The 18130-nt window shown below is 47.4% G+C and overlaps 2 protein-coding genes across 5 annotated transcripts; one reads left to right on the forward strand and one right to left on the reverse strand.

The window, feature by feature from the left end:
• The first annotated feature begins 369 nt into the window (after nucleotides 1–369).
• LOC123451760 (pentatricopeptide repeat-containing protein At3g23020-like) lies at nucleotides 370–5171 on the forward strand. Of its 4 annotated transcripts, XM_045128294.1 has the most exons (4): nucleotides 370–549; nucleotides 629–3286; nucleotides 4578–4673; nucleotides 4768–5171. In XM_045128294.1, the coding sequence occupies exon 2, from the start codon at nucleotides 635–637 to the stop codon at nucleotides 3098–3100; it is 2466 nt and encodes an 821-aa protein (XP_044984229.1). In that variant the 5' UTR covers nucleotides 370–549; nucleotides 629–634; the 3' UTR covers nucleotides 3101–3286; nucleotides 4578–4673; nucleotides 4768–5171. The 4 variants fall into 4 exon arrangements, with proteins under 4 accessions (XP_044984229.1, XP_044984227.1, XP_044984226.1 ...); XM_045128292.1 differs by having other exon boundaries at nucleotides 629–3336; nucleotides 4578–5171; XM_045128291.1 differs by having other exon boundaries at nucleotides 4578–5171.
• Nucleotides 5172–5627: 456 nt separating this feature from the next.
• Nucleotides 5628–7608, reverse strand: LOC123397061. Its single transcript, XM_045091757.1, has 2 exons — nucleotides 6510–7608; nucleotides 5628–5803 (listed from the first exon to the last, which is right to left on the reverse strand). Exons 1-2 carry the CDS (start codon nucleotides 7606–7608, stop codon nucleotides 5700–5702), a joined length of 1203 nt encoding a protein of 400 aa, XP_044947692.1. The 3' UTR covers nucleotides 5628–5699.
• Nucleotides 7609–18130: the final 10522 nt, after the last annotated feature.

An 18130-nucleotide genomic window follows, 5' to 3' on the forward strand; every position in this document is an offset into this window, starting at 1 on the left:
AAAAGTTGTAGCATGGTATTCTTAAAATAAATAAAAGTTTGTGACAAGTGATGGTGTAAGATCGTCCCACACTCACTATCCCGCTTTCACAACTCATGACATTCTTCTAACGGAAAAATATTTGCCATGAGATTAAGATAAACTTTCCTAATTTTACGGGTCAACTAAACGAGACCGCCTCTCGCAAAAATTGTGACGAGTTTTCAAAAATTTGAACGCAAGTTTCGAAATTTCAGGGTGAAAAAATATCGGGGCAAACCTCCGGTCATGTAGAGTGACCGAAAGAGTGATTTCGCCATCCACATCCACATCCCTCCCCCCAAACTCCATCTCCTTCCTCCCGCTGCCGACCCAACCCCAAAGCCGCTCCAAAATCTCCCCTCTGGCCCGCCACCGCCACCGCCACCGCCACCGCCTGCCGTGCCGCACCTCGGCTCCGCCCACCGCCGACGCCTGAAGCCGCCGCCACTGCCGTCTCCCCCCTTTCCCTCGTCGCGCTCCTGCTGCCTCCCCCGCCCGGCCCGCGGCCCCCGGCCATTGATTTTCGAGGTATGAGCTCGCGGCTTTGTTTTGGTCCACGATTTCTGGACCCAAATACCGGCGGGACTCACGCTCGGCTGTTTCGCAGGGCGTGATGCTGAGCCCGTGCGACCGGTTCCTCCACCGTGCTCCCGCGCCGCCGCCGCCGCTGATTCCGCAGTCGAACCTCGCGCCCTCGGTGCCCGGCGCCAGCCGCAGGGACAAAGGCCTCGCGCTCCAGAGCAACGCGGTCTCCGCGCCGCCGGCGAGAACCGCCGAGACTTGCCCCAACGCGGTGGTGGTTCCACTCACCGTCGCCGGCACCACCGGACAGAGGGCTAATGCGCAAAGGGGGAAGGGCAGGGGCAGGTTGGCCGGCTACGGCGGGTCCATCCCGGCGATGCTGGAAGCGCTGGAGCGCGTCCGGAACGTCGGGGAGGCGTTGTGGCCGTGGAGGGACACGCTGAGCAGCCGGGAGAGGACCATCATCCTCAAGGAGCAGAAGGACTGGAAGCGGGTGGTCGAGATTTTCGACTGGTTCCGCCGGCAGAGGCGCCACGAGGTCAATGTGATCCACTACAATGTCGTGCTCTGCGCGGTCGGGCGGGCGAAGAAATGGGACCTCGTCGCCGGCCTGTGGCACCAGATGCATTCCAGCGGCATGGCGCCGGATAACGCGACGTACGGTACGCTGATCGATGTGTACTGCAAAGGAGGCAGAGAGACGGCGGCGTTGCTGTGGCTCGGGGACATGTGCAAGCGCGGCTTGGTGCCTGACGAGGTCACCATGAGCACTGTCCTTCATGCGCATAAGAAGGCTGGAGAGTATGAGAAGGCAGAGATTTTCTTTCAAAGATGGTCGTCTGAATCAGATACAAGGTTGGACGGACATCTTTGCTATAGCTTGTATACCTACAACACCTTGATTGATACTTATGGAAAGGCTGGGCAGCTTGAGAAAGTGTCAGACATGTTCAACCAAATGTTGAGGGAAGGTGTCGCGCCGAGCATTATTACATTCAACACGCTGATTCATATCTGGGGTAAACACCGTAAGATGGAGCAGGTGGCTTCTTTGGTGAGGATGATGGAGGAGTTTCAGTGCCTTCCTGACACCAGGACATACAATACACTGATCTCACTATACAGAGAAAGCAATGAAATTGATGTTGCAGAGCACTACTTCTGTAAGATGAAAGCTGAAAAATTGGTGCCGGATGTTGTGAGCTGCCGCACACTATTGTATGGGTACTGTACCAGGGGAATGGTCAGTAAAGCAGAAGACCTTGTTAAAGAAATGGACGAGAGTGGCCTGGTGATCGATGAATACACGCAGTCAGCTTTAACGAGGATGTATGTAAATGCTGGGATGCTTGAGCAGTCTTGGTGTTGGTTTGAGAGGTTCTGTAATCAGATGGACTCCGAGTGCTTTTCTGCAAATATTGATGCATTTGGGAAGAAAGGGTACATAAACCTTGCAGAAAAGGCTTTTATGTGTTGCCTGGAGAGGAAGATGCTTAGCGTTTCTGTGTGCAATGTTATGATCAAAGCATATGGGTTAGCAGAGAAGCTTGATGAGGCCTGTGAGATAGCCGCTGGCATGGAGAGGTACGGTGTACTACCTGATTACTTGACTTACAGTTCTCTCATTCAACTCCTGTCAACTGCTAAACTGCCAGAGAAAGCTCTGTACTACTTGAGAAAGATGCAAGCAGCTAAAATGCCGATTGACTGTGTTCCATACTCTGTGGTGATTAGCAGCTTTACTAAGAATGGGAATTTGCACATGGTTGAATGCCTATTTAGTGAAATGGTCACTTTGGGGGTCCACACGGATTCATATGTTTACTCTATCTTAATTGATACATATGCTGAAGTTGGAAATGTCCAGCAAGCTGCAGCATTTTTTGGTTTAGTGACAAAGGCTGGTTTGTGTGACAGTGCTTCAATCTACAATTCTTTGATCAAACTCTACACCAAAGCAGGGTATCTGGCAGAGGCCCAAAAAACATACAAGCTTCTGAAATCATTAGATACTGACACCAATCTTTATGCATCCAACTGCATGATTGGCCTCTACAGTGATCATTGTATGGTGAACGAAGCACGTGAGCTTTTTGAGAATTTGAAGATTACGGGAAGTGCAAATGAATTTTCATATGCGATGATGGTGTGCTTGTACAAGAAAGTTGCTCGCTATGATGAAGCTCACAGGATCTCCAAGGAAATGCAAGCTTTAGGGCTTCTAACTCAAGCATTAAGTTATAATTCTGTGATTCAGATGTACGTATCTGGTGGGAAAATGGAAGAGGCTGTGAAAATATTTCAGAAGATGTTGGCATCAAGCACACCACCAAACGATGTAACTTTCAAGGCACTAAAACCAATTCTAGTGAAAGAAGGAGTTGCAAATATTGAGATTGCAAAATTAGAGTCTCTCAGAAGGTGTAACACTCAAGATTGCTTGAATCAGTGGTACAGGGCACTAGCTCTGGTTGTAAGATCAGATGGGACTACCTCTCGACGTACTATGGGTCACTCTTGTACAAGGATACATTCTTTTTACATTGACAGTTTCTAGAGTAGCAAGTCCAGAACTGCTTTCAACTGATAACTCCCAGATGTTCTTCAAAAGATGCATCATGAGTTTACGTGAATGGTCACTTGGACCAATGATCTGCCATTCAGTCTATGACGAGAAGAGGAGAGCATTCTGGAACAGACTCAAATCAGAACTCAGTTGAAACAGAATTGGTTTGAGGAAGAGGTAAAGTGTGTTCTTGGCCATAAACTAAGTTGCCCTCATAAAAAAATTTGGTAATACTTCTTCACAGATAAATAGAAACTTTGTTAATGACTTACTTTGCTGCAATTTTTCTCTGTAGTTCCTTTTAACTTGTTTCAATAGCCAGAATAAGACCTCCACTTCTGACGTTGGACCATATGCCCTATCTGGATCAATACAACTGGATCCTGTAGTTATTAGTGCAGAGAATATGCTGATAAGATCCAATTTTCGTGATCAAGTATTAATGCTTTGTTGAAACTGCTCTAATTTTCATCGCAAGAAGTTAAGCATTTACCAAGCATTCTTCCTCATCTGAAATATCACCACCGTTGTCTTCTGTTTACATTTATCAGAGGTTAAATTGCTAAAGTATATTTTGCTGTGTGACGTTTGCTGAAATACTACTCCCGCCGTCCGGAATTACTTGTCCAAAAATGCATAGAAATTGATGTATCTAGAATTAAAATAAGTTTAAATACATCCATTCCTACGACAAGTAATTTCGGACGGAGGGAGTATATAATATCATCAGTTCACAGTTTGGCCCGGTCTTAAATGTAAAGGGTGCTATGACAATCTTCAGAAACTTCTTCAGTAGCATTCTTTGCAGACTACAAGTCTAAAAACTTTTAGCCAATTTAACTACTATCCTAGCTGCTAAATTCAGTGCCTTAGTTTCATCGTCAATGCTTAAACATGATAATATCTAACTTCGTCTGCAGTCCTTCACATAAATATGTCAGACATGGCTGTAACTTTTCTTTTGTAGTTAAACAACTCTCATTGTGGCCTTGTAGTTTACGTATCTGTAATGTAATGTCACAAGGCTGCAGTTGCCTTGTGAAACAGCGCACTAGAACTGAATTTGATGCAAGTTTCCTACACCCTTCCGCATTTGTGATAAATGTCGTCATTTAAAAATTGGTTCAATTATTTTCTTGTTTTAGTAGCATGACGAGAGACAGCAAAGACTCCATTTCTCACTATTTAGTGTCATTCTACCAACAACAAAGGTGAATAGTTTTTAAGATGAACAGTGATTAAGAATGTGAGTGAGATAATACATCGTATCCACATATTTGTGTACTACCTCTTTGCCATTACATCTCCTTTGCTTTCCAATATTCCCTTTTATAATATCCTCACTTTTGTTTAGAATGATTTTTAGCCAATATAAATGGGTGTAATCGGTTATCATCTTATACGAAAGTCGACGTTGATATGCTCTTTCCATCAGATGGACTGATTGTGTTTCTTTTGATTCTGCTAGAAAAGTAACTGTGAGGGTTGTGAAAATGCTGCTTGCCAGTAACGAAGACCACTGCCAAAGTACTGGAAGATCTTGGCCATTCAGGTGCTTCACCAGGTACAACTAGTTGGTGTAGGCTGTGATTTCCTTCTGGAACAAGAACTTGGCTCAGATCATCATTTGATTTTTCTTACTGGCTTGGTACAAAAAGGCATGGCATATTTGATACTATGCAGCTGCGACAGGCGGTTTACGGAGATCTTGCAATAATGGTGTTTAATTGCCATGTATGATATGTACATGGAACAGGGATACAATGTTGAAAAAAAACACACGACAACTCCGGTGTGCCTTTGATGAAGATCAAGGGATCCACGCTGCTAATGAGTTTGAAGCACCAGAGTCTGGAACCAAGTCTCTAATCTGGAAAAGCAGTGCAATGCAATGCTGTGATGTTGATGTGTTGTTATCACTGGTTACCCTGCTTTCATGTATTATTATCAGTTTCTTGCTACTATCAGTCTTCAAAGTTGCATGTAAATTTACGATGGAAGATGGAGCTCTATAAATTTGTTTATTCAGAATTATATTGTCGACGAGCAGCACTTCAGTTTAGGTGTTTCATGCTACTAGAAATGATAGGAACCGAGTAAACATACATGAAATCCATTGTATCCTTGTTGAGCACTCACGTGTGAATCCGAAAACAAAAATTTGAACCTTCACTGCATGCATCAGATCCTCATCCTCAGATGCTTGCGATGACATAAGCTTGCAAACAAGCCATGCTTATTTTGAATGAATAATAACATGTCTGCAATTCACAATGTTTTGAAATCTAAACATAGCTCGAGTAAAAAAAAAAAAGGCAATCCAATATTGGAGAGCAGCTTACTCATCATAATAAGTTGTAACCACCCACATAAATAATATTGAAACCGAGTTTATGTTAACTGCAAACAGAACCATGGATGTCCTGCTGTGCTGGGTTACACTTGCACACTCAAACTACGCACAACTCAAGCATAACAAACTTCAGTTCACACCCGCAAAAAAAAAAAGAAGAAAAAAAAAAAAAAACTTCAGTTCAGGCAAAAAGGGCACAAACAGAACAAATGCACATCCACCATAGAGATAACCAAACTACCCACCGGAGCTCATCTTCAAAGTCTTCCTGAGAGAAAAAAGTATACTGGCACCGACAAGCGGGGGTGAGGCTTCATCAGAGGCCAGCACCCGGCGCCATGCTGTACCGCCACAGACAAAGGCTTGATCAGATGATATGACAAACAGAACAGGGAAAGGAGTGCACTTTGCACCCTCAAAATCATTTCATCATACCAACCAAACTATATATAGATGGAATGCAGGTACAGAACAACCAAAACTGCTCACGGCCTGATTAGCAAAGCTTGACTAGGTTGACCAACTCGCGAGCCCAAGCCGCGAAAAACATGTATATACTACACCAACAACGAAACATAAGAGCACCAACTACACATTCACCATGGAGTTCTCTGGTCAGCTGCCTACTTAATCAGCATCAACTACTCCTTTTTCCCTGCTGGCTTGTATCAACACCACAGACAGCATAGCAGGGAAAATAATGGACTATTCGTGGTTGCCTACAATCAGCCAGGTCTGCGGCATGACTCGGTATCTGAAATTCTGAACAATACAAAAGTACAAAGAATGGTTTCCTACATAATATCTACAATCATACAGAAAACTAGAAAGGACGAGAAGACCTGAATGCAAATATTCATCTACCTATGCAGATAAATGAGAAGAATAAAGCTATGTAATCATTCGATCGTATTTGGGCGCTCTTGAATGTAAGTTATTCAACGATCTAAGCTAGAAGCAAAAACACTGAAATACTGATCAATGGCGTGTTTAGTGTTCATAACTTGATGAACGTGTTTGAAAAAACAGTATGAGGCTATTCTATACCTCGAGTGCAGAAGCTCGTGTAGGGCATGACCTTTTCAATTCTCGATTCACCCACCTTGTTGACTCGGCCTGAATTAAGCTCAATTGTGTACAACCCAGCCGGTGTTCTGAGGAAGATGACGCTAACTCCTTCCGCAAAACCAGCCGCCCACACGTCCGAGTCCGACATGTCCAAGAGGGCACGATGAGGGAGCAATGGCTCGAGCTCGACGACCCTGCGTCGTGCCCATGCCGCAGCTCCTCTAGGACCAGCTTCCATTGACCATAGATAGAGTCTAGGCTTGAGCACGGACGCAAACAGCAGCATGCCGTCCTCCGCACCTATGAGGTCAAGGTATCCCTGGCCCAGGATCTCTGGCACCTTGATCACAGACAGTTGTTGCTCACGGATGTTGTACTCCACAACACTGTCACAATCATAACTGGGGACATAGACCTTATTTCCCACCACAGCAGTGTGCCCTTCATTATCGATTTGCAAACCCGGGCTCTGAAGAGAGATCTTGTCGCTCCACTGACAAGTCTCCGACGAGTAGGCAGTGGCGAGTGCGATGCCTCCTTTATCCGCAGAGCCCACCAAGGCCAAGAGGAAAGGGCCGCCATGGCAGTCGAGGTGGTCACACCGACACCGGTCTTTGGCGCAGAGCACCGTGGCAGTAAAGTGTATGCCTCGGTCATTGTAGAAGTGCGGCCACCAGTGCATGAGGTCGTGGCACTTGGGGTCGGCCTCAATTTCCCACCAATTGTTGGTGACGAGGTCGCAGGCATGAAAGGGGACGTCGTACGCAGGGGAGTAGAGGAGGACGATGCCATGCCGGGAGTCGAGAACGTGGCAACCTCGTCGGTCCTGGGACCCCCACCGGCGGAAGGTCGAAGTGGGGACGAAGCGGTTGGGGGCGCAGTATGCGTTGTGGAGGAAGCCCAGCATGGGCGCCGCCCCGTGGAACGCGCGGTAGCCGCGGGCGAAGCCGGGGTCGGTGAGGATGCCGCGCCAGCTCCTGCAGACCGCGGCGGCGTGGACGAGGCTCCTGGGGTCGTCCGCCGGCAGGCGCGTGAAGACCTCGCGCATGGCGTCGTCGACCAGCGCAGGGGGCCTCATCGCCGTCGCCGTGGGGCCGAGCAGGGGCCGTGGAGGTCGCGAGGATTGCCCGTCCGCCGTCGGCAGCCGGGGGTCAGGGATGCGGCGGCGGCCGAGTCGGGGTGGGGGCGCGACCTAGACCGGTAGACCCAGCCGTCCAGACGTCTCTAATTGGGTCGGGATGGCTTTGTACTGAACGTCTGGGCCGGGATGGCTTCAGCCTTCGGCTTCTTCAAAATAAAAAAAAGGTCAACCTATGTCTTTTTTGTTTCCTGTTTAAGAGCTTGACATATATGCGCCTCCCTTAATGAGGATCACAGAAATTCAGGCCACACCGGTCTCGATCTCTGGTTTCTAGATGGACAACTGTTACACCAGCCATTGGGCTATTGCCTAGTAGTCAGGTTAACCTGTGTTTTTATTTACTTTCCTCAAACAAAAAACCAGTGTTAAGCATTCAAAATAAAAAATGTAAACCTGTGTTTTTATTTACATTCCTCAAACAAAAAACCAGTGTTAAGCATTCAAAATTAAAAGGTTAACCTGTGTTTTTATTTACATTCCTCAAACAAAAAAACCAATGTTAAGCATTCAAAATAAAAAAAGTTAACATGTGTTTTTATTTACATTCCTCAAACAAAAAACCAGTGTTAAGCATTCAAAATAAAAAAGGTTAACCTATGTTTTTTACAATAAACACCTCCTCACTATTAATTTATAATAAGTGTTGGGTCGGTTACAATAAAAAGGAAGATCGAACGAGGATCTCCATTCGTCCAAAAACTAGAATTACAAAACTTTGCTAATCAAGCGAGTTAATGGGCTATTGAGTTATCCTCTCTCGCCTCTAAGAGCATCTCCACCGGTTTGGCCCTCCAGAGGCGTGAAATAACGTCCTTTGGGGGAGCGTCAACAAAAACATCGGCCTGGGGAGGGGCTCGGGTTTCCAGTCGCCCTCCCAAACGTCGGCCCAACCGTTTTTTTTTTGAAAATAAACAAACTTAGCCTAAATCCAGCCAAAAAACGACTCAAATTTGAAGGAAATTCATAGTTTTTCATTAATATTTGTACAAAAGTGAAATAAAAACATAATTAAACCCTAAATGGAAATTACGTCACCGCTGCCCGTCGCCGCCGCCTTCTACATGGTGAGAAGCTTCTAGAAGTTGGTGTAGTCATCGCCGTTGTCGTCGTCGTCATCGCCGTCATCGTCCTGCGCTCCGTCGTCGTCCTTACTGCACCCCTGCCCTGGGTCGCCGTGGCAAACGGGGTTGGAAGGCCCCGATGCCTCCTTGTCGCTGTTGTCGAGGATGACGACGCCGTGCTCCTCACGGCCGCGTCGCCGGGCGACGATCTCCTCAAGGGCGCGACGCTGGCGCTCCATCTCCTCCCGGACGTAATCGTCCTGCCCCATTTGAGGGTGGTCTCATCGTAGGCGGCCATGGCTAGGTGCACCTGCTTGACGGGGAGGAGCGTCGACTCCGTCTTCGGCTTGACGAAGCGTCGCGCTCGTTGATGACAATGCCACCGTTGTGCGTGGGCCGCTCTAGCGGCGTCTCCTACAGCTCCGGTTTGACGGTGAGGAGCGCCGGCAACCCAAAGGAGTAGGAGCGGGAGCCGGACGAGGAGGAAGACGCCGTCTCCATCCGCCTTGGCGTCCAAGAGTTGTCGTGGCGGCGGGAGAAGGCGGGCACTCATACCGCGACGAGTTTCCGCCCTCAATGTGCTCAAGGACGACCTCCAAGGTGCGACAGGGGATGCCCCACCATTGACGGCGCCCCTCGGAGTTGTAGCGGCCGCGGGGTTCGACCCCATTGGTGGCGGCGAGCTGGTCGACATGACGGTGTTCGAAGTACGACGTCCTCAGCGTGTTGCTGTCGGGAGCGTACCTCGGCAGGTTCCGCGAGCTCTCCGGCAGCGATGGCAGGATGCGTGCGATCTCCCAACGCCGGTCAGCTCTAGAGGGCGGCGGTGGCACCGGGACTCCGCCGGCGCTCAGTCTCCACGAGCCCGACACCCACATGTCCGGTGGCGTCGGGTAGTTCACCTCGTAGAGGAGGCGGGCCTCATCCCCGTGGAGGTGACGACGGCCGAAGCCGTTGGCCGCCGGGGAAGCGCTCGGCCATTTTGGGGAGAGAGAGGGAGAGGAGGTGTCGGTGATGAAAGGGCAAAAAGAGGAGAGGGCGTCGGCGGCGAGGGTCTAGCGAATGAGGGTAGGGATGGCTTATATAGTCGTGGTGTAACGACCAAGATGCGGTCCTTTCCGATCTGGGGATCGAGGCCCCGAATAGGAAAGAAGCGCATCTACGCGTTTCGCAAACAGGTAACACAACACATACATAATAATAAAGATAGACAATCAGGGATTCAATTGCCTTCTCATAAATATCTCAGAGTACATCACACATACAACCAAGGTAGTTCCACTACGGACTACAAAACATAGAAATGCTATGCTACTCTGCTTGCAGGCCCACGATCACGACCACGCCTCAATCTTCTGGATAGTTCACGTAAAGGCGGTCTGTCTCCTCGTTGTACTGCCACGCCAGCTGAGTGCCATCGGGATCATCTGTCTCTGGGGTACCTGAACCTGTTGGGATTTTGGAGGAATCCGTGAGCCACGGGGACTCAGCAATCTAAGACCTTGGTGCCAGAACTAGTCAAGTTATTAGGTAGGATAAGGTGAAGTGTTTAAGGTTGCAGCACCTAAGCTTGACTTAGTGGCTAACTTACGTAGAACATGAATGAGAGTGGACTATACTAGCGGTCGTGAATACTTGATCACTATGTGATCCTGAACACCTACCTACGTCATTCATAACCCCACCGTGTTCCCGATCGAAGAGAGATCTTCGAGGGGACAGTCACGGTTACGCACACAGTTGGCAATTTTATTAGCTTAAGTTTAAGTTATCTAATAACGGATGTTAACAAAATATTCCAAGTTGCCACATAACCGCGGGCACGGCTTTCCGAAAGATTAAACCTTGGAGGGGTGCTCCAACTAGTCCATCACAAACGTACACGGTCCGCAAAGTAATCCTCTATCACGAATCTCGTGATCTCGTCGGATTCCTTAGAGGAAAACCTCAACTCTGGGGGAAACCAAAGCTTCACCGGGATTCCTATACGCAAGATATATCGCTAAGGTAAGACAAGACTAGCAGGACCTCCCGACGTGTCGACGACCTCGATAAGAGCCGCGTATCTCAGTCTCAGGACACGCCGGATGGAACTAGCTACAGGTACCAAACCTCAAGTTTCCTTGTGGTGGCCCCGCAGGCAGACCAGTTTGGACGAACACTCATGAGGAGCACTGGCCCGGGTTGTTGATTAAAGATCCTCGGGGTGATCATTCCCTATGCAGATTATTATTAAGTGATTAGCAAATTAACACCAATGTTGGGTCCTGTCGGACAAGCCTTAACACTACGCGATTTATCGAGGGGGTCCCCATAACAACCCCGAACGTGTTAGGAGCGATCAATATGGAATCAAACACCGGTAACCGGTAACTAAGGCGGCAATAACGGAACAAAGCACCCGGCAAAAGGCTAGGCCTTCCGTCATTTACCAAGTATATAGATGCATTAATTAAATAACAGCATTTAATATAATGATATCAAGCTCATGTTATCACATGAGTCAAAGCACCTGTATCTAGCAACACTAACATTAGTAGCTGAGCAAAGCCTACTTAGCCATTCAAGTTTGCTAGGAAGGGATCAATGTTCGGGTTCATGGTATATCAAGAGGCAATTTAATTCAATGGTAGGCAGCGAGCAATATGACATGGAAACGCAATCTAGCATAACAAGTCTAGAGATGGAATCAAGGTCATATCATCTTGCTTGTGATATCCTCAGCTTGGAATGGTTCTTGATCGTCCTGCACGTACTCTCCCGAATCCACATACTCGTTCTCCGATCCCGGTGCTACCCAACATAAGAATAACATCCAATGAACAACAGCACCTCAAGATGCAACAAGCACATGATGCATGAGATGAAAAATGAGCATGCATCACTATTTCTATCACTAGCACAAGCAAAAGAAGCTACTACAAGTTTCTGGACAGAACTGTACCCTAAGATATTTTTACATGCATGATAATGACATGATCAGATGCGTCTCGTGAAAACGATGCAAAACCATATAAAGAACATTACAATCGGAGCTACGGATCAACGGGAATCAACGAAACAAGATATGAAGCCCTACGTGTCAAAATCAACACCACACACTCAAATGGCACAAATCTGGTATTCCCAGGTTGCCAAGACATATAAAAACCCAACATTAATGGATTGGAGAAAGGAAGAACACCACATCACCAACTAAGCACTCACAAACACCAAAATGACAAAACTACACAATCTGCCATAATCTGCATCTTAGCACTTTGTGAGCTACATGCAACATAGCTACAGCCCTCCAAATATGACAAATAATATATGTGGCTGTAGCCAACCAAGAATACTACAAGCACAAGAAATAATCACACCAAAAGGAATTAAGCACAGGAAGATACAAGGCTGCAAACTTTCCCAAAACCATCAGATCTCAGGGACTTAGTGAAAATTCCTGCACCTGACTTTCTGTCTTTGTTCTGAAGCTTTTTGACAGCAGCCAAAACATAACCTACAGGACTCCAAATGGGATGAAATTTAACAGGGAGCTTCACAAACATATCAGATCCAAATTCCTAGCACTAAACTAAGGCTAGATCACAACACAATGACCAGCACAACCTCATCTACAGGAGAAGAAAATATTTCCAGATTCTCAGACTTAGTGAAATTCCAGATTTCACTAAGCTGGAATTTCCAGCCACATGCCCACTTTGTTTAGGCTTAACTTGCACACAAGTAACACCAAGAGATAAATGACACCACTATGGTGTAGAGAAAAATCCCTACTACTACCACACAAAAGCTCATGCCCTTGGGCTCCACCTATTCCATGGAAACAAAGAGCAAAATTGCAACACATCTGAATATGTTAACTCCAGAAAGTATCCTAATGGTAAAACTAACTTTACCACTAGATTCCTTGGGAGATTCTACCCCAAAATCATATATAATATGTGGGCACTTACTTGGAACAAGTGACCACAAATTAAGGAAGAGGGAACTACTCCAAATCATGCCTAGTGAATAGTGCATCATTTCTTGTAGTTTCACTATATCAACTACTACATGGTTGAGCTCATGTGCACAATGACAAAGTGACATGAGGGTTTGGACCCCATGTCTTGTGTCATGCACAACAACACCACAATCACTACTACTACCACATATATCTTACACACACCTCATGCCCTCTTTCATATGCACATGAGGAGGAGCACAAGTGTTGCAAAGTGGGGCTGTTTTCACCACATGCATATCATCAACTCATATGCATGTCATCTAGTAGAAACCCGCACCACCTACACATGCTATCAACACAAAGAATGCTAACACATGCATATGACAATCACACACACATGCACCTCTCACAAGCACCCAAACATACACCACATCACCTTCCACTACTATACAACACAAGCAAGGAGATAAAATGCCAATCTCAACTAAAGTGATAAGCACAAGACTATAAGCACATGCATCTACAACTCTACTAAGTGCATATTCACACACACACGTGTATCACCACTTATTCACAAGCCACCAACAAATGAACATACTTGCAGGTTAAGAGAGGAGGTAGCACAATCATCTAAGTGCACAAGAAAAATAAGTACCTAGCTACAAAGAACAAGGCTGCAAGGTGGTGAACAACAAAGGAAAAAGAAATGCAGAGGACAAGGGAAAAAAAATAAAAGGGAGGTACTGGGGGTCGAACCCCAGACCTGCTGCTCGAGCACACACATGCACAAGGCAGCTACCACTCTGCTACAGCTTCTGATCTAACAAGAGAGGGGGTTCTCTCCGGGTATGCTTAACCTGCCTGCTACTGTGCCGAAGAAAATAAACGAGAAAAAAGGGGTTGCCGAGGGAAGGGATCGAACCCACGCCCTCCTACAGGCAACAGGCAACAGGCACCACTACTACTACCACTACGCTACGGAACGATGACTGAACAGAGAAGGGGCACTAATCCTACTGAACCTGTCCTTGAAGATACATGGGGGAGCCACGGCGGCCGGAACAGGGGAGCTGTCCCGCTGGCGACATAGCCCAAATCGAGCAACGACTCGTGGAAGGGAGGACCCCTACGCACCCACGAGTCCATTCCTTGTGCTAATTCCGCCCGAGACGTATCACATCAGCCTAGCTACGGTGCGCGGCGGCGCCGGCGACAGGGAAGCGGCCCGTCGACGATCTACTGCTCCTATCAAAGATCTACTGCAAGGAAGGGGGTAGGAAATGGATCTGCTCACCCAAGGGAAGAAGAATTCGGCCACAACGGAGAGGAAGCAGGGGAGGCATTGGTGGTCGCCGCTCGGGTCTGCTCGTCGGGGAGGGATGTCGCCGCCGTGGAGAAGGAGAAGCAGGGGCGCTCGCGTCGTCCTAGCCGCGGGGATGAAATCGTGGATGACCCCGCGTGCTCGCCGAGATGTTGGAGGGGAAGAAGGGACCCGGACGCGGTGGCGAGGAGCAACTCAACCTACTGCCATGGCGGAGGGGCTCTACCTTACCAGACGCGAATCTTTAGAGAGCGAGGTGGAGAGGGGAAAGGAGGTGGCAACGCGAGAGAGGGAAACCTAACTGCACGGACGCCAAGGGGGGTCCCTTTTATGGAGGAGAGGGGCGAGGAACGTGCCTCGAATCCGTGACGCCGTCAGGTCGCCGTTGCCTGAACCAGAGGGAGAGGAACACTGACGGAGGGAGGAGACGACAGGGATGCCGTCTACAGGGAAGCCACGTGCGAGAGAGGGGAGCTGGGCCTGCTAGTGGGAGGAGGCCCACTAGTTGGCGCCAGATAGGAGAGGAGAAAAACCTGAGGGGTTTTTCTAATTAAAACAAACAGGGAAAAGGATGTAAATCACAGACAAATCTGTTGGGGTTAAAACCAAAACAAAAATGCCCCTGGTCATAAGAAATTATGACCTAATTGAATAAAATAGAAAAGAAATATCTGGAGCAATTAAATATTTACAAAACAGAATTTGTTGGGTCTGTCTTGTGAATAGTTGCACCCTTAAAACTAAGTTACAAAACAACAAAACACATCTTGACATCCACCACAAAATATACTAAATCATGGGCATTTTTGAATCAAGGTTGGGACAAGAGAATATTGGCTTGAGATATAAAAGAGAGAGAGAGGTTTGCAAATATGACAAGCCCACTTCATTTAGAACTAGTCACACATGAAATCATAGAGCACCCCACACATACACAACATCACAAAGTAGCTAACCACCAGATCACCACACCACATGAAATGCTAATATCATATAATCACAACACAAGACAAGGCATACCATGATATGCTATGCATGCATGCATGGAAAGGAAGGAAAATACAAGGGACACCACATGAAGTCATGGCACAATTGATGTCATCATAACTCTGACAAGGTGGACCCATTTACAATAGGTTCCAAATAGGGAAGGTTTACATTTGGGGCACTACAAACTCTCCCACACCACAAAGAAGATCTCGCCCTCGAGATCTAAGACTGAAAGAAATCGGGAAATTCGGAACGGAGGTGATCCTCGCGTTCCCACGTAGCCTCTTTATCGGAATGGTGAGACCACTGCACTTTGAGAAATTTGACAGTCTTGTTACGGGTCTTGCGCTCAGTCGCCTCGAGAACCGCAACTGGATGCTCACGATAAGAAAGGTCAGGATGAAGGTCGATATCTTGAAGATGCACAGTGCGCTCGGGGGTCTTGAAACACCTCCGAAGTTGAGAAACATGGAACACATCATGGACATTTGCAAAGGTTGACGGGAGCTCGAGCTGGTACACAAGGTCGCCTGTCTTGCCAACCACTCTGAACGGACCAACGAAACGAGGCGCAAGCTTGCCTTTGATGCGAAAGCGCTGCATACCCTTCATAGGCAACACCTTGAGATAGACAAAGTCATCAAGCTCATAAGACATGTCACGGTGCTTGCTATCATAATAGCTCTTCTCACGGGACTGAGCAGCTCTGAGGTTGTCGCGAATGATCCGACACATCTCCTCAGCTTCTTCTATCATATCATTGCCAAGGATCTGACGCTCGCCGGTCTCGGACCAGTTGAGCGGGGTACGACACTTCCTGCCATAAAGAATTTCAAACGGAGCCTTGCCAGAACTAGCTTGATAACTGTTGTTATACGAGTACTCCGCAAAAGGCAGACAATCTTCCCACTTCATGCCAAAAGAGATAATACAGGCTCTCAGCATATCCTCAAGAACTTGATTCACTCTCTCCACTTGACCACTAGTCTGAGGATGGAACGCTGTGCTGAAGCGGATCTTCGTGCCCATAGCAGACTGAAAGGAGTCCCAGAACTTGGAAGTGAAGATACTTCCGCGATCTGAAGAGATCATCATAGGCACGCCGTGCAAAGAGACAATCCTGGAGGTGTACAACTCTGCCAGCTGAGCTGCTGAAATGGACTCCTTGACTGGAAGAAAATGAGCCACTTTACTCAACTTGTCGATGACGACGAAGATAGCATCATTGCCCTTCTTGGACTTCGGAAACCCGGTGACGAAATCCATCTCAATGTGATCAAACTTCCACTCGGGTATCGACAAAGGCTGCAAGAGGCCTGCTGGGCGTTGATGTTCTGCTTTCACTCTTCGACATACATCACACTCGTTTACGAACTGAGCAATCTCACGTTTCATACAAGTCCACCAGAATGTCTGCTTCAAGTCATGGTACATTTTGGAGCTTCCAGGATGAATAGAGAGCAGAGAGTTATGAGCTTCTTCCATGATCACCTTCCTGAGATCACCTTTCGAGACGACAAGGCGATCCTCGAAAAACAACGTGTCCCTGGCATCAACAGTGAAGCACTTATACTTGGGGAGACTCTTTCCCACGCCAATCTTGACCTTCTTCACCATAGCGTCAAGAAGCTGAGCTACTTTGACCTGATCTTCCAAGGTAGGAGAGATCTGAAGGTTCGCAAGAAATCCCTGAGGTACTAGCTGAAGATTGAGCTTCCTGAAAGACTCACAAAGACCCGACTGGAGAGGTTGCAGAATCAGACTGTTGCAATATGCCTTCCTGCTCAAAGCATCCGCCACAACATTTGCCTTGCCTAGCGTGTACTCAACACTCGAATTAAAATCCTGGAGCATTTCCACCCAACGTGTTTGCCGAAGATTCAAGTTAGGCTGAGTGAAGATGTACTTGAGACTCTTGTGATCAGTGAAAACTTCAACCTTACGTTCCAACAAGAGATGTCTCCAAGTCATCAAGGCGTGTACCACAGCTGCTAGCTCGAGATCATGCACATGATAGTTCTTCTCCGCAGGCTTCAACTGCCTGAAGGTATAAGCAACCACCTTCTTATCTTGCATCAAGACTGCACCAAGACCCTGGTGAGAAGCATCGCAAAAGACCTGGTACGGCTTGGAATCATCCGGAGGGGCCAAGACCGGAGTGGAGATAAGCTTCTCTTTGAGTGTATCGAAAGCCAGTTGACACTCTAGAGACCAAGCATACTTAACACCCTTCTGAAGAAGGCTAGAGAGCTGCTTGGCGATCTTGGAGAAGTTTTCAACGAACCTTCTGCAATAGCCAGCAAGCCCGAGAAAGTTTCGAAGCTGCTTCACATTCTGCGGAGGCTCCCATTCAACAATGGCTTGGACCTTGGACGGATCAACCTTAATGCCCACGACAGAGATAATATGCCCAAGATAAACCACTTCTTTCAGCCAGAACTCGCACTTCGAAAACTTAGCATACAACTGGTACTCTCTCAGCTTATCAAGCACCAATCTGAGATGTACTTCATGATCTTCCTCAGTCTCAGAAAAGACCAGAATGTCGTCGAGATAGAGCAAGACAAATTCATTCTTGTATGGGGAGAAAATATAGTTCATCAATCGACAAAATGTCGGAGGAGCATTTGCCAGACCAAAAGACATGACCGTATACTCATACGAGCCAAAACTAGTCCTGAAGGCCGTCTTCGGAATGTCTTCCTCGCGAATGCGAATTTTAACATAGCCCATTCTGAGATCAAGCTTGGAGAATACTTTAGCACCTTTCAACCGTTCGAACAACTCAGTTATGTTCGAAAGTGGATATTTGTTCTTGATTGTCTTCTTGTTCAATGGACGGTAATCGACACACAGCCGGTCCGAGCCATCCTTCTTCTTGACAAACAGAACACCACAGCCCCACGGAGACGAGCTCGGTCTGATCAAACCCAAACGCTCCTGCTCATCGAGTTGCCTCTTAAGTTCCTTCAATTCTTCTGGACCCAGCTTGTACGGCCGTTTGCACACTGGCTCTGTGCCTGGCTCAAGCTCAATGACAAACTCAACTTCACGGTGCGGAGGCATGCCTGGCAGCTCTTCAGGAAACACATCTTGATATTCGCAGACCACTGGGACTTGCTCAATAGGATTGATCTC

Source organism: Hordeum vulgare, chromosome 5H, assembly GCF_904849725.1.
Source record: "Hordeum vulgare subsp. vulgare chromosome 5H, MorexV3_pseudomolecules_assembly, whole genome shotgun sequence".
Lineage (NCBI taxonomy): Eukaryota > Viridiplantae > Streptophyta > Magnoliopsida > Poales > Poaceae > Hordeum > Hordeum vulgare.

What these genes read in the sequence shown, in the direction of transcription:
- LOC123451760 (XM_045128292.1), top strand. Translation starts at nt 635, where the DNA reads ATGCTGAGCCCGTGCGACCGGTTCCTCCACCGTGCTCCCGCGCCGCCG.
- LOC123397061 (XM_045091757.1), bottom strand. Translation starts at nt 7,608, where the DNA reads ATGAGGCCCCCTGCGCTGGTCGACGACGCCATGCGCGAGGTCTTCACG. An exon ending in CACGAGCTTCTGCACTCGAG is followed by an intron (nt 5,804 to 6,509) that starts GTATAGAATAGC and finishes GTGGCGGTACAG; the next exon opens with CATGGCGCCGGGTGCTGGCC.